General features: G+C 40.3%; 4 protein-coding genes across 4 annotated transcripts; 2 read left to right on the top strand and 2 right to left on the bottom strand.

Annotated features, from left to right (window-relative positions):
• Window positions 1-3084: 3084 nt before the first annotated feature.
• LOC104418258 (ethylene-responsive transcription factor ERF060) lies at window positions 3085-4943 on the top strand. The gene has a single exon (XM_010029539.3). The coding sequence runs from the start codon at window positions 3521-3523 to the stop codon at window positions 4568-4570; it is 1050 nt and encodes a 349-aa protein (XP_010027841.2). The 5' UTR covers window positions 3085-3520; the 3' UTR covers window positions 4571-4943.
• Window positions 4944-8490: 3547 nt separating this feature from the next.
• LOC104418257 (protein ALTERED PHOSPHATE STARVATION RESPONSE 1) lies at window positions 8491-15120 on the bottom strand. The gene is made up of 6 exons (XM_010029538.3): window positions 14554-15120; window positions 13103-14381; window positions 12894-12971; window positions 12232-12446; window positions 10116-10339; window positions 8491-9686 (listed from the first exon to the last, which is right to left on the bottom strand). Exons 2-6 carry the CDS (start codon window positions 14178-14180, stop codon window positions 9041-9043), a joined length of 2241 nt encoding a protein of 746 aa, XP_010027840.2. The 5' UTR covers window positions 14181-14381; window positions 14554-15120; the 3' UTR covers window positions 8491-9040.
• A 5455-nt stretch (window positions 15121-20575) lies between these two features.
• On the top strand, window positions 20576-22294 carry LOC104420242 (putative ETHYLENE INSENSITIVE 3-like 4 protein). Its single transcript, XM_010032118.2, has 2 exons — window positions 20576-21073; window positions 21281-22294. Exons 1-2 carry the CDS (start codon window positions 20576-20578, stop codon window positions 22292-22294), a joined length of 1512 nt encoding a protein of 503 aa, XP_010030420.2.
• Window positions 22295-22794: 500 nt separating this feature from the next.
• Window positions 22795-27418, bottom strand: LOC104420241 (type I inositol polyphosphate 5-phosphatase 5). The gene is given in 7 exon segments (XM_039301316.1): window positions 22795-23206; window positions 23308-23456; window positions 23936-24044; window positions 24564-24757; window positions 25881-26493; window positions 27126-27242; window positions 27344-27418. Coding segments are annotated over 7 exon segments (1437 nt in total). The 5' UTR covers window positions 27376-27418; the 3' UTR covers window positions 22795-22983.

Here is a 27418-nt window from a genome sequence, read left to right as displayed (position 1 = left end):
GGTCTCCTCTCCCCACCATGCCTTTCCACGTCAGCAACCCTCATATTTCCCCACGACTCCACTTGTCTCGTCTCATCTAATCAAGTTCTTGTCTAGTTATTCTTGATTGATTTCATTCGATTAGCATTTGACTATTGTCCATAGGAAAAATTAATAGTAATTTCACTAAACCATCAACCGGTAGGATGATTATGGTTGCTAGTTATTGCGAGCCACTCATTTAGATTTGTTAATCATGATAATTGATATGATCCGTGCATTCATATATACTTAAATTCCACACATACGAAAAGTCCCATGTTTGTTAAACCATCACCAAAATCAACCCTTTGTTGCCGTGGTCTCTATGGGTATTTCGAGAGATCAATCTCTAGTCATAATTACTTCTTACTTCTTTATAATCAAGATATTGCATGGTTAAAGAGAAGGTAATGATTACATCACTCTCGCCGACATGCCAGAACATTGTAGACCTCGCTAATTTGTTTCAAACCGAATTGGATGACTTTCTCATCCTGTTTATAAGAAATTAACAAAAGTGGGTCTAAATAACAAAAGTTTGTGACTTTTTTTTTGGGTAAATACAGCTATTATATAAATATATATTTGCAGAAAAAGACAATATCATAATCTAGCCTAAATTACTTTGATCGGCAATAATGTGGGAAAAAAGTCATAAAAATCTCAAATTATATTTATTGTATAGGCATTTACCTTAAGCTTTTCCTTAGTGATATAAAGTCACCCTATATCAAAGTTCCGTTAGATGATTTTTAGCCGATGAAGAAGGTGAGTGCTAGCGCCATGGTCACGAGTGGCTGAGCAAAGGAATAGAGGAGGAGGAGGAGGAAAAGTGAAGGGTCAAATTAGCCTAGACGCAGGCAGACATTTTTCAAAAGCAATTTCAAGTCTCGACACGCCAGCAGCCCGCAATTTCAAATGCACAATTTCAAGATCTGAGGATGTAAGCTCAGGACAAAGATCGAGCTTGAAAAGCAAGGTTGTTCTCGGCGGGTCCCACCTCTTGGCGTGGCGTGTTCTTCACACGTCAGCATCCGAATCAGCGCGGGATGCCTTTTTCCACTTGCGAAGATAAAAACAGGGTGGGGGGGAGCGATCGATCGAGCGCGGCGGCGGGGCCCGCGCGGCGTGGCGTGCCGATGGAAACAGCGGCGAAGGAAAGGATACTCCCAAAACCAAGCATTCGATTCCCAAAGGTGAAGTCCACGGGAGCACTCCGTTTCGGCTAATGAGACGGCGACACGTGTACGACCCCGGCTGCTCCTGGCCAGTAGCGGGAGCGTATGTGGTAAGAGCATGCGTGGTGTCCTCATTCCCAAGCCCTCGTTGGAAGGAGTCGTCTTTGATTTTTGAGCATGGAAATGTCCACAAATCCAATGAACTAAATGTGATGACTAGATAGAAATATGTATGTATAAAAAGTTTTTCACCTTAGATTGAGTTTTATAATGAATGGTCTTGTCCAATCTCATCTAAAAGCATCATTTTGGCCCATTTTGCTTAGGTAGGCTTAGGTGGATCGATGAGCCGCCACGGCCAATATCAAATCCATTATGATACAATTAAAACCAAACCTTTTAGGGTCTCTGAGGTGGAAATCCCATAGTGCCTCTACTCAAACGTTGACTTTTGGGGTTGCGTAGATTTTTTTGGGAATCGATTACGTGCTCAACATCCCCTAACCAATCGATTTCATTATTCTCTTGAGATGCATGTCTATCAACTTTTGCATTTGAATTGTGAAGTTTTTTTATAAACCATGTTCTCAAAATATTGTTGCTACGTGACATGATTGCTATTTGGATTTCCTTCTCAACTAATAGACTAATAGGATGGATGAAACCCATTCTTAGTGGAACTTGATTTAAATCTCACAAAGTTGTAATTAGATTGATCTAATAAAGTAATTTGAACTTATTATTTAGAGTGCATGACACGGATAGTCCATAAATAATGGTTCAATGTGTAATATCATCTTTGGATTTTTAATTCATTCAATGCAATTCTTGAACTATTTCTAAATATCAAATATAGCATTTTAAACTTTTAATTTGTTCAATCTAGTTTTCCTAACTTTTGATAACAAAGTCAAATCAAATCTTAGGTACCATTAACAAGTTTTCATGTTTACATTATTGCTTATATTTTAGAATATCTTTTCATTTTAATTCATTTCCTAAATAAACAATCTTTTTATTAACTATTTTACCTTTTGGTCTTTATAAATATTACTATAGTTCCTTTTAAGTATATTTTAACTTATGATCTCTATAAGAGTAAAAATAAAATAAAATAAAATTAACCTCATTTAGAGTTATATTAGATCCATCTTCCTTTTATTTTACAAATAGGTACTGTCATAAGATAATTAATAATAGATTTGTCGTACTTCCATTAATTTTCATCTTGATCCTAACTTTTTAGATAGAATAAAATTTTCAACTTTTTGTGTTTCGTGTTCTCTTAATTCAGTTTAGTCTAATATGTAATTTAGGAAATGAAAATAGCAAAAATATCAATTTGATTCAACTCTAGATGAGGTTATATTTTTTATCGCTATAAAGATCTTAAAATAAAATATATTTAAATGGAATTATCGTAATATTTATAAAAGACAAAAAAAGGTTAAAAATTAATAAAAGACTTGTATCTTTTGTTGAGTTATGAATTGGATTGAAATTGAAAGATACTCTAAAATCCAAGCAATAATATAATTATAAAATGAACAAATTAAAAGTTCATGGATTAGATTGAATATTTAAGAATAGTTCAAATAAGCAAGTTGAATGAATTAAAAATTCAAAAATCACATCACACATCAAATCAAAATTTAGGGACTATTTGTCTCATTTTCCACATTATTCACGCAATGAGTCCATATGACCTCAGCACACTATGATCGTTAGATCGAATAAATCGGACCATCCTAACAATTTTCGTGGTGCCCCAGGATCACACAAATGTGATCAAACGAATATCGTGGTTAGAGAGAGAAACCGAGGAATCTAAGATAAGGCGGGTTCCAAGCTTACTCGTTATATAAGGACACAAAGCAGGGGAAGAAATTGCAGGGTATGAGAAAAACAGAGAGAGAGAGAGAGAGAGAGAGAGAGAGAGCTTCCTCTTTCTTTGCAGTCGCTCTGTGATCATTTTTCTTCTTCTTCTTCTTCTTCAGCCCCCTCTCTGAACTTCCCCCGCTTCTCCGATCCCTTTCTGTCGTCGTCTGTCTCACGGACTCTGCTGTCCTGGTTTTGCGTTTGCTCTTTCTTGCTTTGTTTTCGACCGGGAGGGTTTATTTTTCTTGTACCCTCGGCTTGTGCGTGCGCTCTTTCTTTTTGCTTGTGAAGAAAACCTCTTCCATCGAATTGGTTTTCTCGTTCTGCGTTTACAAGTTCGTGCCTGTTCCTTTGGTTTTGGTAAGAAACAGGTGATCCTTCTTATTAGATCTAACGAGAACTTTCTTGAATTTTGGCTGCTCGTGTTTTTGGTTCAGAGAGAAATGGCAGCAGCCGTCGAATTCTACAATAGCAACTCAGATCCCATTAGAGAGGAATTCATGAAAGCACTAGAGCCTTTTATGAAAAGTGTTTCCCCTGTTTCTTCTCCATTATCATCATTATCATCTTGTGACTCGGTCTTTCCACAACAACAGCCTAATTTGAATCCTGACCTTTGCTCCTCTTGGATACTAAACCCGATGGGTCTCGAGCAATCCGGCTCGATTGGGCTCAACCGACTCTCCCATTCTCAAATCCAACATATCCAGGACGAAATGCTACTCCGACGTCAAAATCAAGAACTTTGGTTAGCTTCCGCTATGAAATCTCCTCTCCACCACGAAAAATTCGACCAGTGTCGTCACCAAAACCACCACGGCTCTCCCCATCTCCTCCGGCCAAAAGCCCTCCCAATGAAGCGGGTGGGAGTCCCTCCGAAACCCAACAAGCTTTACAGGGGAGTGAGGCAGAGGCACTGGGGGAAATGGGTGGCTGAGATCAGACTTCCCAAGAACAGGACACGCCTCTGGCTCGGCACTTTCGACACCGCCGAGGAGGCTGCTCTGGCTTATGATGAAGCCGCGTACAAGCTCAGAGGAGACTTCGCTCGGCTCAATTTCCCTCGCTCGAGGGACGGCGGTTCATATCTCTGCGATTATAATCCCCTGCATTCCTCTGTCTGTGCAAAGCTCCAGGCGATTTGTCAGAGCTTGGCAGCTAATTCACAGAAGCAGGGGAAAACAGGGGAGCCCTGTTTTTTCCCAGACAGGGCGATGGAGACTTTCGATGCAGCCGCCGAAGCCGACGAAGCAATATTCTTCAAGGTCGCACTGAAGAACGAATACGACGCCGATCTCGCGTACCCGGAGCAGGATTACAAGGTGGAAAATTCGGTGTCTTCGCCAGCCTTTTCCGACGAGTCCTCGGTGGCGGGGTCTTCTTCACCGGAATCCAACCTGGCGTTGCTCGATTTCCCGCCCTCGCAGTTTGAGATCGAGAACTTCTACTTGGAGAAGTTTCCTTCAGCCGAGATCGATTGGGCAGCTATTTGAGCCTGCACGCGTTCTAACGTTTCTGCTATGCTCTTAGTTTTCCTTTTTGTTCAGGTCCTTCCATGTCCATAAGCTGGTCTACTAGTAGTCTTGTCTCAGTTTCTAGGTATGGCGTCTCCAGAGGCATCAACGATGGTATTTTTTGACATCTGTTGGAGCCCTGTTGAGTGAGCCATTTAGTGGTGGGGGGTTACATTTTACATCAGGTAGCTTATGAGAATTTCTCCATCTGTTCTGCTGGTTAATTTTTTCCCCTCACCGGCTAGAACTATGGAGGAATTTCAGCCTGTCTTAGTAGGTTCTCTGGTTTATTGTACTTGAAGCTTTGTTCACTTATATGTCACCGAGCGTTTAGTCTTGTGTCTTTTATCAATCTGAATCCGTGAGCGTTTAGAATGTATAGGAAAAATGACAGCGTCTGAACTCAATTTTTCTTAAAGTTCCAAAAGAAAAATCTACGACATCGACATAAGCTTTTACTGAAGAAAGAAAAGTTGAAAATTATGACAAAGATGACATAAATATCGGTGTATTTATTTACTCATGTATATATAAAATAACGGGACAAGTAAGAAAGGATGATTATTTATTAATGCATCGATTCCTCTCTTATAATCCTCTTCCCCTTCACGGAAACACGATTACGTCTCTAATTTGGAAGGTAAGATGCGGGAAATATATTTAAAAGTTATGACATTATATAATCAAAATATTTTCTTATGAAAAGGATGGATAACCCTTAATTCAGCATCGAAGTGTGAAGGAGAGGGTGGATGTTTACAATACTTCGGAAGCGCGCCACAGTAATTTTGACCGCTAATTGACTTGTGAAGAAGGTATTTAACATGAGCCAAAGTTTCCAATTAATGGCCTGCATTATTATATGAACTTTAGATAAAGTGGCATTCTTTAGGGTACACAACTTAAAAGTTTATCAACATAAACCCTACCAAGAGCTTCTTATGTGAAAGCTTGATTTAAATTTGATAGTATCTGGAAAATAAACATTAGCTAACTCTATGCTAGCAATCATGTTAATACAAAATATCCAAAGCATTTTGTAGAATGATTGGCTGTGAAGCGTCTGTAAGTGACTTTTTAACCCTATAAAGAACACATAACGAGATCAAATTTTCTCCTACCTTAAATCTAAGATTGTCGTTCCATGGCCTCATATCACAACCCCCTTGAAAAGACCTCAATTTGAGATCATAGTCAAGCACAACGTGGGTGGCGACGGCGACACTAAAGACGAGGATGGCTCTTGGAGATTGTTGAGTGGCATTTGACAGCCGTGGGCGTCGACGAGATTAGGGTTGGCATTACTAAGGATTTGGAAATTTTAGTTTTTTTTAAAAAAAAAAACATTTTTCAAGCAAAAGCAATTTGGTCTTTTTCAGTCGAGACAAGACAATCTTTGCAAAGTTGCAAAGCCATGTCTATGATAAAAAAAAAAAAAAAAAAAAAAAAAAAAAAAAGTGGTAAAGTTACAAAAACTCGGAAGGGTTTTAATGTGCTTTTCCTATATTTTCTTATAATCATTGATCTAAAGTGGTATTAAATCTCTAGAAGGAGCGTCCAAAATCGTTCATTATCATGGTACGGGGGTAATAGCAAATATAAAAACAACCTCAAGAAAGAGAGAAAGTGACGGTACGAAAAAGAGATAAAGTGGTGGTTAAAACAAATCAAAGCATAATGGAATGCATATGAAGTGAAGATATTGACAAGAACGTCCGATCAGAATCCAACGCATGCCTAATTGTTCGTTTAATCATGCACTAAACTCCTGAAACTTCACATGTGACAACCCAATTGCAAATTCATGCAAATTTTCGATGGCAATCCTTATTATATAGGTGGATAATCACCGGATCATATTTTCTTTGTTAGATCGATAATTTTATCAGTTCTATAATCACATTAAAGAGAGCCCATACATGTGCCATGGATTGGACCACTCTAAATTGGGGAGAGGGGGAATGAAGGAACCCTAGATAATTTATGATAATGTTATCCCCGGTCGCATGAGATAAGGAATCCGGGACTGTTTGCACCACCTCAGATATCAAAATCGAAGGCAAATATATTCTTATTCTTTCTCCTCAACATGTAAAGACAGGTTCACACTGCCAAGAAGGAAAACTGATGCGCATCGGGAAAGAGACCCCCCTTGAAAAGCGTCACCCCTGCAGGTTCCATCACCAACAGAAGAATCCTCTCCCAAAAAAGCTCAAAGTTCTCCTGCACCACTCTTTCCTTCATCCTCTCATGATTCCTCCCTAGCATCATCATCTCCTCATTTCTCTTCACCTTTTATCTTTAGAGAGAGAGAGAGAGAGGGAGTGGTGGAGAAAGTGGTGCCATCGGATGCCAAAAGCTAATGTGAAAGCGGGCGAGGCTCGGAAGCCCTAAAAGTCAAAGGAGGATTCCTTCAGGAATGGAAAAAGCTGCCAGGGGCACCACGAGGGTTCTTGTACTTTACAGGTTTTACTGACGTGGCTTGGTCAGTCCTGTGACTCAGAAAACAGGTTGCAAAGATAAGCATCTGATTTTTTTTCTTGACTCGCATCGATGGCCGCTTGCAAACACGTACGAGATTCATTTTAGATCATTGCCTCTTCACGCTGACATGGGAATGGAAATACATAGAATAAACCCAGGCCATGCGTGCGTGCACGGAATAAACCTTAGGCTGTTGAGGGCCCCAGATGTGTTGTTACGACAAAATGATGCTGTGGAGTTTATGAAATCACATGAGATATTATGTAGATTCTGAAAAATAATTGCAATTGAGTAACATCCCCACCAATAGTCCGTACCATATGAAGAGCTTTTACGAAAGTTACAAAAAGGGTATGGATATTAAAGTCGTCATGACAGAACTTATGAAGTGTAGGCATGTACATTTTAATGTCTATCAGAATGCCCTCGCTTGTTGGCAGTCAAGTAATCAATATTCAAATTTCGATGACAAAGTTATTAAGCATAGACATGTAAATTTTGATTGCCCATGAGAATGCCCCTGCTTGTGGCCATGTAGACGATCGACACTAAATGAACTGCCATGCCAAGCTATTTCTGGCTACTTATTGGAAATTTTTTTATAAAATTTAGGATCAAATTTGTCAAATTGAAAAATTATGGCTGAATTGGCCACCAAATTTACTATTTTTTGAATAGTTATCCTAATTTTTGAAATTGTCAATTGGGGTAAAGGCTCCTCCTTTTGCAAGCCCCTACTGCCCCTCATTTTGCAAACTTGTGAGGTCTCTACGCTATCAATATCATACCCCTAATTTCCCGAATTCCTTGCTTGAATCAAGCTTCGAGTAGTACACACGGCACACTAATTTAATTCAGCATAATCAAAATAAAGAAAATATGAGGGGCGGCAAAATAAGTGGAATAAGAAATGTAGTTATGAATTTCGAATATATCTCTTGCTATCCTGCCCACCATAACGAATATACGTTGACTATGACCAAACGAAATCACGATTGTGGCATCCTATCTCCTCGAAGTGGATGGTTGACCCATCAAACATTCAAATTAAATTAATGCGCACTATATAAATTATAAAATCACAATAAGTAATACAGTTCGAAAGAAACTCGGGCCTGTTCAATTAAACCGAAAAATAAGTGCTAATTCAAGTGTTGATAATATTAAGTACTAAAAATAGGATACCGTGTTGTTTGATGATAACTGAAAATTAATAGGTAATTTTTTTTGTTTCCTTACCAGATATGGTGACTTTTAGCATTAAATATGACTTGATTTTAGTCGCCATCAATGATTTTTGCTATTGAATGAACTAAGCAATTCTTGTTTTACTTGCCACTGGAATTTTAGCTTAATTGAATCGTTTAAGTCAATGCTAATTAAGTTTATTAAACAAGCTCGATCTCATCAACTGCTGAGAACATAACATATCTATTTCATAATATTAATGGATAGACCATGCTCCATATGAGAACATAACATATCTACTTCATAATTTAGCTAACTTCTAAGCAATTTACCCAATATAAGGTACAAAACAGTCATGAAAACCACTGCATGCCCAGTTTATCTCTTCACACCCCATTGTTCATTTCTTGTTTCTTCTGCACTGATCACATACATGAAGCCTTTCCCTTCCCTTCTTCGGATCACTCAACTTCAACTCCGCTAGTAATGGCAAAGTACGCCGCCGCCGCCGCCGCCGATTATACTTAATAGTCACGGCAGACTGCAGCACAGTACACAATAGCATCCACCCAAAGCTTCAAACTTTGATGTGCCCAATCTCATCTCATAATGATCAATCTAGTCTTAAGAAATTCGCGGGATTAGTGTCAGGTGGCTCTTGCACAAGAAAACTAGTTCCTAAACTATTTACTAAAGAGAAGTGACATGGTATAGGTGCTTCGAATTTACAAAAGATAAATCTACTGCATGAGATAGAGAGGAAATCCAAACCCGCTTTTACACGCTCTTTGACCTTGCAGGCTTGCAGTTTGAGTATGCAACTCTGGCTGTCTCGGTTTTCTGTCTAATATCTTCGTACATCTTCAATGACGCCTCGGAAAATTTCTTCAACCGCTCAAGTACTTTGGTCAGGCTTGTCTGTATGCAGCTCAAGTTGGATGGGGCGCATTCAGTCTTCCCCTCATCTGGTCCCTCCGATCCTCCACTGTTTCCGTCGCAGGGCCTCTGCTTCCACTGTGATTCTGCATGGTGCTCCGTCAGATCGTACAGATCTGACAAAAAGCTCCTAATCGCATCATTGAGCTCACTAGATGGCAGCTCCTTGATCCCTGTAGCCCATTCGCGGAGCAAGGAGAATATGGGCGGAGCGAGCGCTTGCCGTCGGTGCCTGGAGCGCTCCGGTGGCTGGATGATGCAATGTTGGAGCCAACCATTAAGGGCCTCGACGTAGGACGTGAGGCTGTTCATCCAATTTGCAAAGCTCAAGCCAAAGCATTCAATCTCTTGCTGGAGCTGATCCATGATCAGCCGCCACGCATCGCCTTGTGACATTCCCGAGCAGCCTTTGGAATGGTACGCTAAGGAGATCGTTATGTATTGCGCATGATGGCATGCAAGCATAGCCTTCCACATTCTGATAAATCTGCAATAAAAAGCCCGCACCTGACATCAATCTAACGTTTCCTTATATCCGTAATACACACAACATCTTCACCATTTGCATATTGACATATCATGATATATCATATGACTGCTTGAACACAACAAGATCAAATAAAAAACAAGTGGAAGAAAAAGAATCAGAGGTCTGAAATGTTCAAATGGCAATGTAAAAAATTTTGATATTTGAGAGTCCATGGATCCTAGATAAGTACCATGCTGAAACAAATACTCCGCCAAACACATAACCTCAAGCTTGAGCAAAATGGCAATCAGCCAATACTAGCCAGCACAGAAATGAAAGGCATATAGTTTAAACGCAACATTTTTTGATCAAATTGACATTATGGTGGTAAGTAAGTGATACACGAGTTTTACCCTAAAGAGAAGAAACAGACTATCCATTACTCACCCTTGAACCAGTTCGACAAGTTGTGGCAGCAGCTCATCATCTCTCATCTTCTCGATCCGCTTTGAAATTGAATCAACAGAGTGTAGGGCAACTTGTATCCGAGAATGTAGATCCTTAACAACAGCCCGCGTTTTGTCAATCACATGGGTACTGCAATCCTTTGCAAATTGGTTTCTAAGCTGGTCACACTTTTTGTCATACTCCTTTCTAATAGATTCACTGGCCTACAGAAATTCAGGAGATGTCACCATCCAAATATTAGAACCAGGGACTAGGGAGTCCTCATGGCCTAGTTGGTGAATCAGTACCAGAAAACAAATCCTTACAGAGAAACAGTAGAAACAAACATCTTCAACTATTTCTCTTAATTTTTTGGCTACACAAAGTAGCTTTTCTAGTTGGCATAAGTAGCCAATGGTCAATTGTTGAGAAAAACTAAAAAGTTCATGCCACAACATCTAAATTATTGTTTCAGGCACATTATTGTACAATGAGATAGAGTATAATCCAAACCTTTCAGCCACCAAGGGGAAAAACACAAAGGAGACTGAAAAGACATGCATTCAGTTTTTACAAACTGTCGCATTGCAAAAATTGGCTGCACCAGCAATAACCCTGCGAATGCTTTGTCACCAAGGGGAAACACACGAAGGACACAGAAAAGACATGCATTCAGTTTTTTACAAACTTTGTCAAACTGCAAGAATTGGTTTGCTGCTAGAGAACCTAATATATGCCCTGCTAGAGAAACTTTGTTAAATTACTCTTTCTCTACAAATTTAATTTCATGAATCTAGAATTCTGTTCACAATGCAAGTTCAAAATCCAGGAAGTAAGGTAAACTCTTTATATGTATGTTTACTAGTACTCAAGTGTGTGCACAACTACTTTGGACATAATAATATAAATTTTTTGCTAAATTCATTTAGTGGTCTCATACTAGGGATAGGATAAGAACCGCTGTATGTAAAAGCACAGGTTAAAAACTCATATAATTACAACAGTGTCACTGATTTTCCATTGTAGTGCGGTTGTGTTCATATAATATTGGCACTAATGAAGAGTGAGACAAAGGGTGGTTATGCATAAAAGAAAGCAGGTGGTTACTCAATTAATGTGTATATACATTGCAGGAATATTTTGGAAAGCAAAAATGTGAGACAGATGCCACTCTTGACTTAAACATACAGATAGATATAGTTGTTCCTTCTTGAAGTTAATAGGTATGGGTAATAGATCTATAGAGGATTTACATCAAACCCCATAGGTCCAAAGGTTGATATCCCTCCTTTCCATATGAAGGAAATTTTTATTTGTTTCCGAGGGTGTGTTCAGTAGAAAGAATGGGAGCTGGAATGAGATCCTCATTCCAAATCCATTCTGTTTCTTGTTTCTGGTGCAAACCTGCAAATAGGACAGGACAAACCCTTGAGGAATGCCCATCTCATTTGTAGGAGGATTGGACGTTCCTTTCTACAGGCACAAGACATGATATGAGTTCCGTTTCAGACTGCAACATCTTTCTTAGCCCACTTCTTTTAGGCGACGATCGAAGTAAAGAAGTAAACTGCTCGTGACATTGCATTCAATTCCTTTCTCCACTTTTATCCCCCTCCAACTTTTTAACGTTCCCTACATGTTTAATTATGACAACCCCCACAGCGAGAAAGTAAAACCTCTCAAGTGGTAAGGTTTAAATCAAGTCCTAAACCTTGCATAAAGAATTAAATCAAGTCCTAAACCTTTCATTTGATGGAATCGTACTGTAAATCTTCCCAAAAAAGTGCGATCAAGTCGCTCCAGTCAAATCTTCACAAATTTCTTCTATATGGCAACCCTCTCAAGCTGCCATATAGTCAATTTTTGGTGGCTATTAATAAGTTTTCAATCAGACTTCATTGCATATTTCTTTTTTAATGTTAAAAACTTTATTGCATCAATTGAAAAAGATTTAGAACCAATTGCATTCCATACATTACTTTAGGGCTTATTGCACTTTCTGCTATCAAATTGTCTATTACATCTATACGAAAATGAAACTTGGCCAACAAATATAACTTCAATATCCATAAAGAATGAACAAGATAAAATTCAGATTTACCAAAAAAGTAAGTACCTTGACTTCATCGTAAAGCTTTCTTTCCCAAGCAAATAACCTGTCCAAAGTCGATGAATGGCTTCCCGAAATCATACAGAACTCTTCAATGAAATCACTTCCACTGTCACTGACATCATCTTTCGGTGCTCCGTTTAGGGGATTTCTTGATGAAGATGACCGAGAAGATGTTGTCCTTTTCCATATAATCATCCTTTTTCCATGTTGTCCATGTGCTATCAAAATTTATAAGAACTTGCATCCATTAAAAAGAGAAAAAAAAAGAATCAACCTGAAGCAGACTCTGAAGCAGACTGTATTATATGAGATGGGAATTCATGGTGTCTATTGAAAATAGTGGCGCATGACACAATAAATTTGTGTTCACAAGTTTGAAAGTTGTTTATTATAGTACCATAAACCCAAGGAAAGTAAGGGTACTGCAAAAAATAAAAAAATACAACAAAATCTGTTGCACCATCACTAACAAATATTTTTCATCAATCGTCAGCAGCATTAAACCATGACAAATTGCTTATCTTAAATCACGATATTCATCGGAAGGCAAGACCAGGAAACGCTTGAAAAGAGACTAAATGACAAACTAGTCAAAAGCATCAATATAAAAGCAGGTACATCTGATGTCCATTGCGGCCAGTTTTACAAAGAAACATTGAAGTTACCATGAGATATGAGTGGAGGCTTCTGGCGGCAGCATACATGCTGAAAAGCTCCCAACAAAGCCGATGAGGATGACTGACCTACAAGAATTTAGTTATTTTAAGAAAGTCACAAACCTGGATTCATGGATAGTGTGCAAGAAGACGATTCTGATGATTTTATCAAACAAGGAATACAAAGAGATTATCAAGCAAAGCAATCATCGGTATACCTTTATCCTCTGCATATAGCACCCTGATTTTGTTTCCCTCAAGCATTCTGGAGACCTCCTTACCAGACTCTGAAGCCCTGAAGAATTTGTGCTCAATGTCCTTTATGCTTGAAAGGAAATCTTTTGCCCTGTGGGTAATATACTCGGAAGGGTCCTCTCTTTCAGCGCCTAAATCTTTGCTTGCTGCAGTCATTTCTACCACAGAACTCGAATGTCCAATACCACCTTTGTCCTGTGAACTTTGGCCCGGATCATTGGCACTATGTTCTGTCCCCACCAGCCTTGCCTCAGTAGCTGATCCTTGCTTCGAACCACCTTGCAGACCTCCTAGAATGATCGATTTACTAGTGTTCTCCACCGCTAAACTATGGCTGTTACTTGTAGTGGATATATCACCTGATTTCACACAATCTTTCGTTTCTGATTTGACAACTGATTCTGCATCATGAAATACATCAGCTTCACTTGAATTTACCTTTAAATGGTCAAGCTTTTCACCCCTAAACTGCGACCAGTCTCGAAAACTCTCGAAATTCATATCAACTCCACAGTGGCCATCAAACCTGAAGCTCTCATTCTCATCAACAGGATCGAAGAAGTCCCAAGTGCCACTAGATTCAGGTGGCAGAGGGGGGGGCGGCGGTGGGATCCCAAATGCCATCGTATCATCATCCAAAAATCTCGTACTAGCAAGAGGATTCAAACAGATGGTCACGGAAGTTGAACCCCCTGATTTCATAAAACTCATTCTAGCCGTCAGCGGTGAAAGTGGGCTTCCATTGTTCAGTGGCGAATCCGATACATCCACGATGTGCGAAGGAGATGGGGACGGGTAAGAGGAATGCGAAGGAGTTTTCTCAATCTCAGTGGCGGAAGTGGAGAGAGATGACTCCATCAACATCTCAGCTTCCGCGTATCGCCGCAGAGCTACACCGATGTTTTTAAGAGACTGAATGTAAGACACATGAGCCGCGGCTAGTGCATATCTGGAGTTTATGCTTTCCTTAATGAATTTCTTTCTGGCCTTACACAAACGGAGGGCGTCATTTCTATCAAGTTTTGTGTTCGCAGAGCCCATTTTTTCTTCAACCGGTCAAAAGCGGCAAGAACTCAGCTCAAACTCAGCACATGCATCACCCACCTTTTTTGTAATTTGCAAAATCCAAATTCAACCTCAAATCGCAAGTAAACAAACACCCACCAAGCAGTACACTTCAACACCACCTCAAGCGAAAGAACCCAACAAGAGGAGAACCCAGAAAAACCATTCTTCAAAGTCCTGAGGCAAACACAGAATAGAACAACCTCAACACACTCGCACCAGAAAACATAATGTAGCTCATTCCTTGTACTAGGCCCCCCAAAAAAATGAAAACTTGCTTCCTCATTTCATTTTTAAAAAAAGACCCAGATGGTAATATTAAATGTTGGAAGAAAATAAATGGTTCAACCTGCTTTCAGTCCCGAGGGTTTCTCTTTTGGCTTCACGCTTTACCCGAGCAACGAGAGAAGCAGAGGACCAGTAGCTTTCACGCCTCTGAGCAGAAGACAGAGCAGCATTCGCAAGCAACAAGAGAGTAGTTGGCGACTCATAAATCATAGACCTCCTAAACGGAAACCTGAAACAGAGTGAAAGCGATGAACGGGACGAGCTAAAAAAGCACTCCCCTTTTCCGGTAAAGTCTCTCCCCCTCTCTCTCTCTCCCCGAAGCAGAGTAAGCTCTGCAGGCGATGATGATGAATGCAAAATGGACTGATGGGTGAAAAAAGAGACACAGGTACGCGGCGCAGACGAGAGAGAGAAACCAGCGTTGAAAAGCGGGGTTAGAGAGAGAGAGAGACGGAGGGAATCTGCTACAGTCTTAATGCATTTTTGACAGAAAGCGGCCTCGTTTCGCGCGTCGGATTAGAGCGCTCATTCCAGTTTTCATGCAGTCAAATCAGATCGGAAGGGATGCAAAGCGAAAGGACCCCAGCAAGGGAAATGCAAAGGACCATCCTCTCTCTCTCTCTCTCTCTAGACCAGGACCAGGACCAGTCTCTTTCTCTCTCTAAATCCAGCCATTGGAGACGAACCAAGACAACTTTTTTCCTCGGCGCAGAGGGGGAAAAAACAGAGTGAATGTGTCAGCCCGAGGACTTATATGGCAGGTTCTCATCGGGAAAAAGGTAAGTGAAAAGACGAGAATGCCCCTAGGTTTCCAACGGCTCCTTGAAATCCGTTTTTTTTTCTTTTTAAGGTTGGGAGAGGGGAGAAGGTTGTGCCTTTTTCTTTTCTGCCTCTTTTTTCCATGATAAAAAGGAAAAGCGGCGGAAAGAGAAGTTTGCACTACATTTATATATGCACGTATATTCCAGAACCTAAGTCGATTCCCGATTCTGAACCGATTTGCCTAGGAATCGTGCACTATAAGTCGACCCGTGACTAGGTTTAGTTTCAAGTGGTACAACTATCATCGTGTGAGAACGTGCGGTGTGAACAATTTGTGGCATTGGGGTCAAGGCCTCGATGTTTCCCTCTCCTTCCTAGGCTCGAGATTCATTTTTAGGGTATTTATCTTTCCTTTTTTTAGTAGAAAACGTGACCAAATTATTGGGAGTCAAGCTCAAGCGGGTCAAAGCCAATTTCATTATTTTCCACCCAAGAGCCTACTTGGTCCCCCCGGGGTCCGGACTAGAATAAGTCAAGTTAGTCCCGTACGATTTCGTCCTAGGTTGGACCGACCCAATTATTCGCTCCTACAATTTCCATAATTCCACTTAAATAGATAAAGATCAAATACTAAAATAGTTCATTTGTGACAAATTTACTTTAATCTAATTTTTAGATTATCAAACATTTCAAACCAGTATAATCGTGATAAATTAATCTCAAATTGATTTTTTGATTACTAAAAATTTCAAATTGATACACCTGTCACAGATTTAACCCAAATTGTTATGAATTTCCTTATAAATTAGTCATGTCCAACTCAACAATTTTATGGTAAAATTTGATGAGAGTAAATATATTACAAGTATATCAATTTGTGTGTTTTGATGACCCAAAAATTAATATATGATAAATTTGTCACATAAGTATCAATTTGAGATTTTTCGTGATATAAACTCTATAAACATATGGGCAATGTAAGATTGTTACCACCAAAAATTGGCCTAATGGGCCATGGGTAGATAATGAAGCCCACCAAGCCCAATATATATATGAAAAAAAAAGGTCTACAATAGTTTGAGCGAGACTTGCTATCAAAGATATCGACGGTTCGGTATCAAGTATCACCCACGAGCAAAAGGATAAATATGAAAATAGTTTCTAAAGAGCTTGGTACTAAAGACGTAGCAAAAAAGATGATACAGTTATCAGCGCGATACCAAAGATTCCAGAATATTTAATATTGAAGTGATAACCGCCAAAAAAACGGTTATTCATAATGTTAGATTGTAAATAGTGGAAAAACATTATTGTAAGGGAATGCACTTTTGCACAACAAACCCAAATATACTCAGTTTTTGCTATTTTCACTTATCCTCAATTCGCATTTATTCTCAATGGCTTTAGATTTATTATTTACTTTTATCATAATTGCATTAGAATCCGCAACTTCTTTTATGAAATGACACAAGACTCAATGCAAGCCATAAATATAAATAAACATTTTCTTTGGTGAAAGATATTTGGTTCGAGAACCATCTTGATCAAACAAAGATACAAATCAAATTGGGATCATTCAAATATTTGACAACTCACGGATAATTTATTAGTTGTCGAATATGGATCATTGGCTAAAAGTTTACTTGCAATATGCTGATCCTTTAATACACCCACCAATTTCAAATTAATTTTGATTTATAGCTACGTAGCATGGAGTACTTTGAATTGCGTCGTAGCTTCCCCCTTTTAAAATAAAGTTGTCATAGATAATGCGATTACTTTTGGCAGCCGACTTACCATATTTTAGGCTTAGTGGCATGTCTAGGATCTACTTTTGTTTATTGAAATATTTACGTACATGATTTTTTTCCCCTTCTCGAAAGCTGGTAAGGTGGATATTCTTGTATATTCTCACGGTAGTGCTATCAATATTACATTTTTTTTTAATATGAAGATGAAAGTTATGGGGGAGCAGCTGGAATGTTCTCTTACACTTTTCCCTTTTTCGTAAGTGGTGATGTTTTCAGACATAATTTGTTTAATGCGTTTGCAGATTGATTTTATTATTCGAGTCGAGGTAGTGGAGACGCCAGCAACATTCGTACTTAGGCAATGGCCCCCAATGGCAACTGCTTCTAAGTTGTGTAATGAAAGATGAGTGGACATGGACATAGGAACTTGCTAAAGCGTCTGGTCGATCGGTCATGGGTTTTTTTATCTTTTTAGTGCCATCTTGGGTGATAAAAGATTTATCTATTAAGCAAATGCAAAAAAGAAAAAGGGATGACACTAATGATCCCATATAACATAGTTCATGAATTTTTAATTTATTCAATGTGATATCTGAATTTTAATTCAATTGAGTTGTTGGAACATGATTCGTAAACTTTTAGTATATGTTTAATTTAGTCCTTAAACAATATGAAGTAGTTCAAAATTGTCTCCAAACTTGAACTAATAAAAAGATAATATTGACCATTTCATATAATTTAATGATTAAATTGAACATATACCATAAGTTCAGAGACAACATTAAATAAATTATTGTACATTGCGTTAAAATTCACGATTATATTGAACCAATTAAAAATTTAAAGACCACATTGGATTGATCAATTTTCAGGGGTCATTTATATTATTATCCCTAAGAAAATAAAGAATAAAGAAAGAGAGGAAAAACCTAACTTGAATTTATTTGAGTTTAATGAACGGATCCAATTGAAAGATTTGGCTAATTTTTTACCAGTCATAATTAAGAAAATGTATTTTCTGACGACTGCCCAGGGTACAGGACAAGTGAACTTAGTAAGAAATATTTCGATTGTTAGAATATGGTCGCACGCAACGTGAGAAAAGTAAATAATCGAAATTGCAAGCTTTATTAAATTAACTAGTTGACACTTGTCAACAAAATCCAATTGACAAAAGCAAAAAGAAAGGCTTGCGCAGATTTGAAATCTTATGTATCAAAGTTTGATTGATTCCAAACATGTATCCTTGGGCAATTCAACTCAACTAGAAATCATTTTACAACCGGAGTAACAAATCAATACTTATAACCTCTCGCAATTCGTTTTACAAAACATTTTTTAACCATTCACAATCAATCAACTCAAATTATTTTAGACGATATTTCATCATTTTAAAAAGCAAAAAGGATAGTGACCACCCTATATAGTTATTATGAAATAAATATGCTTTAAACATCATTCTTCCTTTTAACCAAATCATACATTGCACATAATATGCCTAATCCTTATCAATTTCCAAGTATGATATTATAAATTCAAAGAAAAAAATGAGCACCTCACCTAGAAAAGTAAAAAATAAACCATGAAAGCCACTTCAGCTGATAAATCAAATAAGTGAGAAATGAATATAATAAATTAAGCAAATGACTTCATTAGTCAATACTCAACTAAACTATACTTATTGGGTGATAAAAAGACCCTACACACCAATGAAAAGTTAGTCTATTGTAGACACTCATTGTTGTTCACTATATGTAGCTCGCTCGCAAACCTTGGTCGTATGCCACAACTATCTTCATTAAACCGATACAAGTGAGCTTACCATCAAAAGAAACCTTTTTGAATTACAAAAAGATCCTACACTTGCCAACTCAAAAGATGGCCGGAAACAAGTGATATGCATCGCCAAAATAAGAAATTTTTAATTGAGAAGCAACATACGAAAATTTAAATTTTCATTTTGACCAAACCGTAATTCTAAATCTATTCCCATCAAATTTGACAGTTCCACGACACCTTAAACTTCCATTACCACATAATTTTGCAATTAAATAACTCCTAAATTCAACCCAACTCAGAATTCAAATAGATCCAAATTTTACAGCTTAATTATGAGAATTCCTTCGATTAAACGGATAAGGCGTTTGAATCTTTACGAGGCCCTACAAAAGGAAGTTGATCCGGCTCGTTGTGGCCTCTCGAGCATGCATGGATGAACCCTCTTCTTCTTTCTCTTTCTTGCGTTTTCTTCTCTTTTTCTTTGTCTCCTCTCTCTCTCATCTACCTCACGATTATTGCTGTAAGAGGAAGAACAAGACTTTAAAGTTTATTTGGGCAAAGTTGGCCCTTCTTTTATTTTAAATTTACAACCCCAACTCTTAATTTATTGGATAGAGCGGAAAGTTATAATTGTCAAATCAAGAAGGAATAAGACCACTTTGTAAAATCTCCCTTCCAGTTCAATGCTGAGCCTATTTGAAATTGATTAAGTACGCATCTTACGCAACCTTTTGTCATATTAAGCCCTCGACATCCAAGGTGAGGATCCCAATGTCAAATTTGAGTGGATTGAAAATGATTGTCATTGTGCCATCAATAGAGCGATTAATGTCATAAAATGATGTTACTCACGTTGCATGAATCTCATTTATTTATTATTATTTTTTTATGAAATGTAATAATATATTGAGCTTAAACCAACGATTTACATAAGATCGACTCCTATAAAATTTGCACTCAACAAGTCATAATGAGTGGAAGGGAGTCGGATGCAAAAGAGGGCTGCTAAACATAAGAGCGGCAAACAAGGAAAAGGCATGCAAAGCCTGCACAACCCACTACAACAACTGGGAACTACAAAAGAACCCCTCGACATGAGTGACCGCCGTAGACGAACAGCAACCATCCCAAGACCGAGAAGTTAGGGGCCAGGAACCTTCCAAAAGCAGTCTCTGATCCTCTCCAAGGACTATGAATCTCATTTATTGCTGCACGGAAACACATATAAATTAGTGCCGGAACCCCCTATTAATAGAATTCCATTTCTCTATGATGTCCCAAGAAAATCCAATAGATCCTCTCACTAAATTCCCACTGACGTGCCGTAAATAATGAGCCTATCACTCTCCGCATTAACTTAGAAAAATAGAATTCTTATCTCGGAAAAGAAGAGATATATCCCTGCTATACTGCTAAGCTTATTTATAGAGAGAGACTGTACAGTCGAGGAAGAAATTCTTATATCCATTCCGAATACGTGAGTCCTCTTTTATGACGTCAGCCTCTGGCGCGGTTGCCCCATATAATATGATGCCTGGAATTCAGTGTTCACAACATTGCTTGCGAGAGAAAGAGAGAGAGAGGCCACATGCGGGAGGTGGCCTGCATGCATCGCTCCGGCGGCGTTCACTTGTACTCACGCCCTCGATTGCATCGCCCCCCGTCGCCACCCTCGCATAAACCCTTCGAACGTCACACAATCCACTTCCCGCCACCGTCGCCAGAACCGCCTCTGATCTCTACCCTTCCGCCTATATAAAAGCCGCCGCACGAGAAGAAGCCCTCGAGGAGATGGTCGAGATCATCGGCGAAGTGATGGAGCCGTGGAGCCCGGGCGGGGACCCCGATCGGGACGAGGATGACGACCCGGAGGAGGAAGAGATCAGCTACCGCGACCTGCAGAAGCGCATGTGGAAGGACCGCATGCGCCTCCAGAGGCTGAAGGAGAAACGGGACGACGCCGCCGCCGCCGGAGGAGGCCGGCACGAGCCCCTGGCCAAGGAGGAGGCGTCCCGGAGGAAGAAGATGGCGCGGGCGCAGGACTCGATCCTCAAGTACATGGTCAAGATCATGGAGGTGTGCAACGCGCGGGGGTTCGTGTACGGGATCGTCCCCAAGCACGGCAAGCCGGTCACCGGCTCCTCTGAGAGCCTCCGCGAGTGGTGGAAGGAGACGGTGAAGTTCGACCAGAACGCCCCCCTTGCCATCGCCGAGTACATGTCTCAAGTCCTCGACGAATCCGGGGAGGCTGACCCCAGTTCGTACATGCACCTCCTCTATGACTTGCCGGTAGGCTTCGTCTCCACTCGTTGAATTCGTTGTCAATGTCTGCTTTCCAAAGAATCTGGTCGATAGTCGATGGCGTCGGTGTCTGCTTTCGTAACTCCGAGGGGGAGATTGGCTGTCTCCAGGAAACTTTTGAATTTTTCTCGTACACTTCATGCAGAAATACAGTCTGTGTCGAATTGTGTCGACAATTGACAGCCCTCATCGCAGGACACCACGCTTGGGTCGATTCTATCGGCTCTCATCCAGCACTGCGCTCCTCCGCAGAGGAAATTCCCGATGGAGAAAGGCTTGGCTCCTCCGTGGTGGCCCACCGGAACCGAGCTCTGGTGGGGCAACCAAGGCATCGCGCATGAACAAGGGCTGCCGCCATATAAGAAGCCCCACGATCTGAAAAAGGCCTGGAAAGTGAGCGTCCTGGCCAGCGTCATCAAGCACATGTCGCCGAATTTGGACCAGATGCGGCGGCTTGTGAGGCATTCCAAGAGCCTGCAGGACAAGATGTCAGCGAAGGAAACCGCCATCTGGTCGAAGGTGGTCGACCAAGAGGAGGCCCTTTTGCTCCAGACACAGCGGTGCCTCAAGATTTCGCCTTCCCAAGAAGAGAGAGAGGAAGAGAACAGGGAGACGACGTGGAGCAGCTTCGAGAAGAGGAAGTGCGTGTTTCACAGGGAGGTCGATGAGTACACGCTGTATGCTTGCCAAAATGCTGAGTGCCCACAGAGCCAGCTGAGCTCGGGGTTCATCGACAGAAATTCGAGAACTGATCATGAGTCACAGTGCGTCTATGGAGCTGAGAAAAGCGAGGATGACACCAGCGACGGTGGTAGCATTAAAGTGGGTAATGCGGCTGTGAATCATTTTGGATTGGCTGAGGCTGAGAGTGGAACTGAACTGGCTGAGTACGAGAGCGGGCTACAAAGTCCTCATCACACGTTGGTGCAAAGTGCAATGCTGAATCTGGATGATTGGATGAGTTTGGGGTCACACAAGGCTGATAAGGAAGGAGGCGTTGGCAGTGGCGATTCCCATTCAAGTGACGTAGGACAGAGAGGTGGTGCTGCAATGGGTGACTATCACCATGACCCCATGAGCTATTGGAGGAGCACAGGCGGGTTAGAGGATCTGATGCCGGGCAATGCATTCGAGATGCAACAAGAAGATCTGAACTTGAATTGGAACCCTCTCCGAAAGAGACGGCAATGGTGGCAGCAGTGGCTCTAAATGATCATGCAGATGAGCAAGCTTCTATTTGGGATCTTAAGTACGTGGAAGTAGACAGCGACTGAGATATAAATATTAAGGAAATGCTCTGTTGTGACAGTTCTATTGCCTGCTCTCTTCTTTCACTTGATTCGAATATGTATCTTGTGAGGCACTAATAAGAAAGTTATAAGTTGATTGGGATTGAGAGTTTGTCACAGCCAAAATGTGTATCTTCAGCATCTTCACGTTTCTATTTTGATCTCTGAATTCTGTGTACGAAAAGGTGATCAAACCGTTCCAACGTTGGGGATTTTGGAGATGATCGGAATTGGCACGGCCAGTGTAATTTCAAAGTTTTCAGAAATGATATTCTGTGGCAATGACAATAGTTCCCTTTGTGCAAGATCTTTGCAATAAACATTTTCATGTATATCACTTTTACCAAAAAAAAAAAAAAAACATTTTCATGTATATCACCAGTAAAAAATGCAAGAGAAATTCATGCTTGTCGTTAGCTTCCCCAGCATTTAGGGTATTTGCTGTGAAAATCCCTTCCCTGTCAGTTTGTCATGCACGCTCGAGGTGGGGAAAACTTTTGTGGAGATGAAAATCCCTTCCCCAGCATTTTGTACAGGAAGCATTTTTGAGAGAGAGAGAGAGAGAGAGATTTGAAGCACAAGCATTGATTATCAGTTAGGCTTCAGAGTTCATTCAAGTTTATGCCTTTGGGGTATGCACTCACCATAATCTACTACTACTCTAGTGCCGGCACAGGAATTCCCCTTCCTGTACCGTGCTATCGGTTTCCTCCTCGCTTCCACCACCACTGCGAACACCGAGCATACCGGCCTGTGATCGGAGAATCGCGACTCCCCTCGAATGTAAGACAGCTGGTCGATCCCGTTTCCGCTCCATAGTATCCTATCGCACCTGGCATGCATGTCAATACTGAGTAACGAACGACTTGAATAATTTCAAGATTTCCTTGGATAATCAAAAAGGAGGAAAAAGGTGGAATTCTGGGGAGAGACCATGCGGGAGTCCGGCGTTTCTTCCTGGACTTGACAGTTTCGCCGGCGTAGGAGTCCGAATTGTGCGAGTATTTATAGGTCGGGGCGAAGAGGATACGTCCTTCCTTGAACCCATTAAACACTCTTCCAGCTTCTCTTTCGATGTTCAACTGTACTAAATTTTCAGAATTCAGCTTAGCATATATGAGCATAACCGGAGATCTAGAAAGAAAGAGGAATATTGAGCAGACAAACCAGAACACGGACACAATGTTCGACATGTTGCACAGACTCGATACCTTCAAGAGAGCTACCATATTTCCGAAGAAATTACCATGAAGAATTACTCTAATTTAACATACTAAAGTGAAATCTATATCTTCAATGAACGTCATGAACGCCCGTGGTTGAAAAACATGAAAGTAAATTATACTTTATCAAGTATCTTTCAGAAGATCGGCAATCAAAACATATCTTGAGAAATACGTCATTCAGTAGTAAAAAACCATGGCTGATACACGTGCAGTTCTAGAAGCAGAATACGTCATCCAGAAAACCAAGAGCAGATACACGTGCAGTTCGAGCAGCGAAACACGTACGGTGTTTGGTATGTGATGCCGTATTTTAAATTACATGCGTAGAAACAAACCTGATCCTTTTCGAGGAGAGTGTCCCAGTCATTACCCTCCAACAAACACCTCGTCTCCTCGTAACTCAACGAAAGCCGGTAGTTCAGATCTCCCATCCAGATAACCCGGCTGTGTCGTCACAAAAAGGCCACAAGACAATCAATTTTCGGACTCACATCAGTTCAACTTCATATTCATCTACAGCTGTTAAGTATGCTTAGATCAGTTCACACGATAAACACATTAATCAATGCGATGGACGACAAGGAGAGACTCCGGTGAGCATGCAGTATGAAACAGTCAAAAGCATCTGCTTTTCCATTAACAATTCGATTCTCCAGATGTTAATGAGGAAATACCTAGAATTTGTCGATTAAGTAATCTCTTCACAGAACTAAATTGATATGATTGCTGACTCAATCGTTTTTTCTTTTTTTAAAGAAGCGAAATTGGATTGAACAAGACGTAATAGTTACTATAATTTTATATGTGGAAGGTAACTCGATAATGACTAAGAATGTATGCGAGTGTAATTTATATGAATAAAACATGTATTTGGTTGTGCAAGTGTCCCTTTTCTTTTGGAGTGCAGACTTATTTTACATTTGTGTCATGATCAGCATTATTTCAAAGTAAACAACAACGTACTCATGCTCCAGTATCCTTTCGGGGTCTCGCCGGTCAGGTTTCTTGCAGATTTTAGGGAACTGGGTGCTCTTTAAGATCTCACAGACGTCGGCGTTCCGCTTGAGTTCGTCGCCTTCCTTCTCGCCAGAGGCCAAGTGACTGCACACGAAGCAGAAGCTGGTTTGGTGCAACGACAGGCTTACGGATATGCATCCCTGAAGAGAACATCAATTACTATCATCTCTCATATTTAGTACCCAAACTAGTCCCTGTCATTTTTTATGTCCCATAAAAGTACGAAAAATTATTGGGTCTATTTACTTCAACAGACGTGCCAATAACGTATCAAAGAACAGTAGAAATAGGGCTCGTACTGATTCCATAGGAAATCTCTACTTTTCAATTTAAATTTTGTTTTTTTAATCGGCACAACTTGACTGGGAGACTTGTACAGCATCCTACTGTCATGGCCCTCAACTTAAATAAAAATTTATTAGGGTAGTATTCAAATTCACAGCCATAGGTTCATGAGTCGAAAGCATGGGAACGATACTATTAGTTCAATTGCAAAGTACATTCCAAACCCCGTTTGATTCGGTCCACTGCGTCATCCATTAAAATGCATTTATTTGATATTTTTTCGTAAGACTTTCGCGTTTTGACTGATCAAAAGAGCCTACTTGAAAGAGATCTGTTATTTATGTCATGTTTGAATTCTATAACCGAGTTTTTATTTACACCATAGCATCTGTAAAGAATTAACTCCATATGTTAAGCGGTCTTATGATATGTCTGCCAAAGATTGAATCTTATATGAAACACTGACCACAGGTAATATAAGCACACTTGTCCAAAGAAACCTCAAATAAACCAATTCGCATGAGCAATACTGATCTCGTTACCAAGAAACCAAGAAAGCATATCGAAAAAGAGAATAACTCTTGCATGTACTCGATTAGTGTCACATTGGATCCTTGTTAGTTTTTTGATTGTGTGAATCTCACGTGAAACCTCTTAAATTTGGGTTGGATGCATCTATGCAGAAAAAAAAAAAAAAAAAAAAAAGAGTTTGGCGTAGGAAGAAAGCCGCTTACTAAACTTATAGGTTCTTGATGATGATTGATGCTAAGCTTATAAAAATTGGTCTATGGAAAGAGGATGCTAATGAGGCAAACTGCAAGCAGGTCACCTTCAGCACACAACTAAGAGTCAGCAACATATTTAGTAAATTAATCGTTTAATGTGCCTTAGCCTTAGCATCTTTATTCTTTTCAAAATGAAGCAAAAGGAGAGAACAAGCATGTACCAATCACCACAATAATTGCCATTGAAACTCACCTTGTTTCCGAGGCAACCCATGATCCCTCTTCCCACGGACGACACCTTGAGGTGGCCGACGTGTTGCACCAGCTCGGTCCGAGCCCACACGGTCAGGAAAATCCCGACCATCTGCTTGCAGGCCACGAGCTTGTACCGCGGATCATTTGCGCTCAGCACTGGGGACGACGGATAGTAAGATGGGTCGAGCTCCGCACCCACGAAGAGGTCGTCGACGCAGCTCTCGCGGCGGTACTGGAAAGACATGAACTCCGGCCGGTCCATGGCGTCACTGAACTTCCTCTGCCTCCGCCTCTCTCTGGCTATTGGCGACGACTCCGTGCTGCAGTTGCAGGATTTGAGGAGAGCCTTGTTCGCCTTTAATTTCTTGCGCAGGACTTTCAGGGACGGCTTCTGGAGGAAGTTGACGGCGTTCGGGGTTCTCGTTGCCAAGTCCTTGGAGGATTTGTTCGGTGGTTTCGAGCCATGGCCAGACGAGTCGTTGTCGTACGGTCGGTTTAGGGCTTGGTTTATAAGGACCAGCCACTTCGCGGCGGGTTCATTGTCCTCAACCACCAGCACGTTACCGGCACTCAGGGAACGATTTCCTGAAACCTAGATATAAAAAGGAGCTCTTAGTAGAACATCATCATCACAATCGTCATTTTCATGTACCTTTAGCTTGCACAAAGATATTTATTCAAATGGTGATGGACTCATTTTGAAAATACTGTGGTGGACAGGAATTGAGGTAAGATTACCCCCCAAATCATCAATGATATTATTTCGGTTGATAGGGTTGACATTGTTATAAGTTACTTCAAATGAGTAAATTCAAGACATAAACTGCTGAATCAATTTTATATTCAATCATAGTATCATGAACAGATATGCTAAAATAGAATAAAAAGGATAGCTAAATCATTTCAATCTCACACTATTTATCCAGTAGATCCTATCCACGTAACGTTGAAAGACTCGAAACGGATAAATTGTTGAAGAGATTAAGATATCATAAAGAGAGCAAGATACATATAGAGTGTTGCCATGTAAGGCCATTTTTAGCACTTGTGTACGACAAGATAAACCTATTTCCTAACATGGCAACTCTTTTCTTCAAATTTTTATTTATGGTAAAGCACTCGTGTGAAAATCACAACAAAACGTGCTAGCCATCACAGCAAGCGAGAGAGCCTAACCATTGCATTACATAAGAATCATAAGAAATGCTGGCAAATCGATTTTTTGACAAGCACTTAACATGACAATTCATCGTACCCTAGGACGTATAGGTCCGAAGATCCCTCCACCTGCAGAAAATCTTGCAAGTTGAGCGTGTTGTTGGGTGTCCTCCCTCCCACGTTCCAAGTCCCTGCAAATATTCTGCAATTTCAAAATCCTAATGAGCGCAGCAGCAGATGGAGCATTCGTTCATCACTTAAAACGCGCTTGTAATAAAGAAGGGCTGATGACAATAATGGTACCGGAGTTCTCTAGCTTCGGTTTCCGGTGCCATGGATGCTTCAAAGCTAGATAGGTTCAGGCCTTCGATTCTTGGG

This window comes from Eucalyptus grandis, chromosome 9, assembly GCF_016545825.1.
Source record: "Eucalyptus grandis isolate ANBG69807.140 chromosome 9, ASM1654582v1, whole genome shotgun sequence".
In the NCBI taxonomy this organism is placed as follows: Eukaryota; Viridiplantae; Streptophyta; class Magnoliopsida; order Myrtales; family Myrtaceae; genus Eucalyptus; species Eucalyptus grandis.
Note: the sequence above shows the minus strand (reverse complement) of the source record. Positions and strands in the feature narration are given on the sequence as shown.

Bases quoted from the DNA above. Each gene is read 5' to 3' on its own strand.
- LOC104418258 (XM_010029539.3), top strand. From the start codon at position 3,521: ATGGCAGCAGCCGTCGAATTCTACAATAGCAACTCAGATCCCATTAGA.
- LOC104418257 (XM_010029538.3), bottom strand. From the start codon at position 14,180: ATGGGCTCTGCGAACACAAAACTTGATAGAAATGACGCCCTCCGTTTG. The intron at 12,972-13,102 runs GTATACCGATGA...AAATTCTTGTAG, and splicing joins GCTATATGCAGAGGATAAAG to GTCAGTCATCCTCATCGGCT. The intron at 10,340-12,231 runs GTACTTACTTTT...GAATTTCTGTAG, and splicing joins AGCTTTACGATGAAGTCAAG to GCCAGTGAATCTATTAGAAA.
- LOC104420242 (XM_010032118.2), top strand. From the start codon at position 20,576: ATGGTCGAGATCATCGGCGAAGTGATGGAGCCGTGGAGCCCGGGCGGG. The intron at 21,074-21,280 runs GTAGGCTTCGTC...CCCTCATCGCAG, and splicing joins ACCTCCTCTATGACTTGCCG to GACACCACGCTTGGGTCGAT.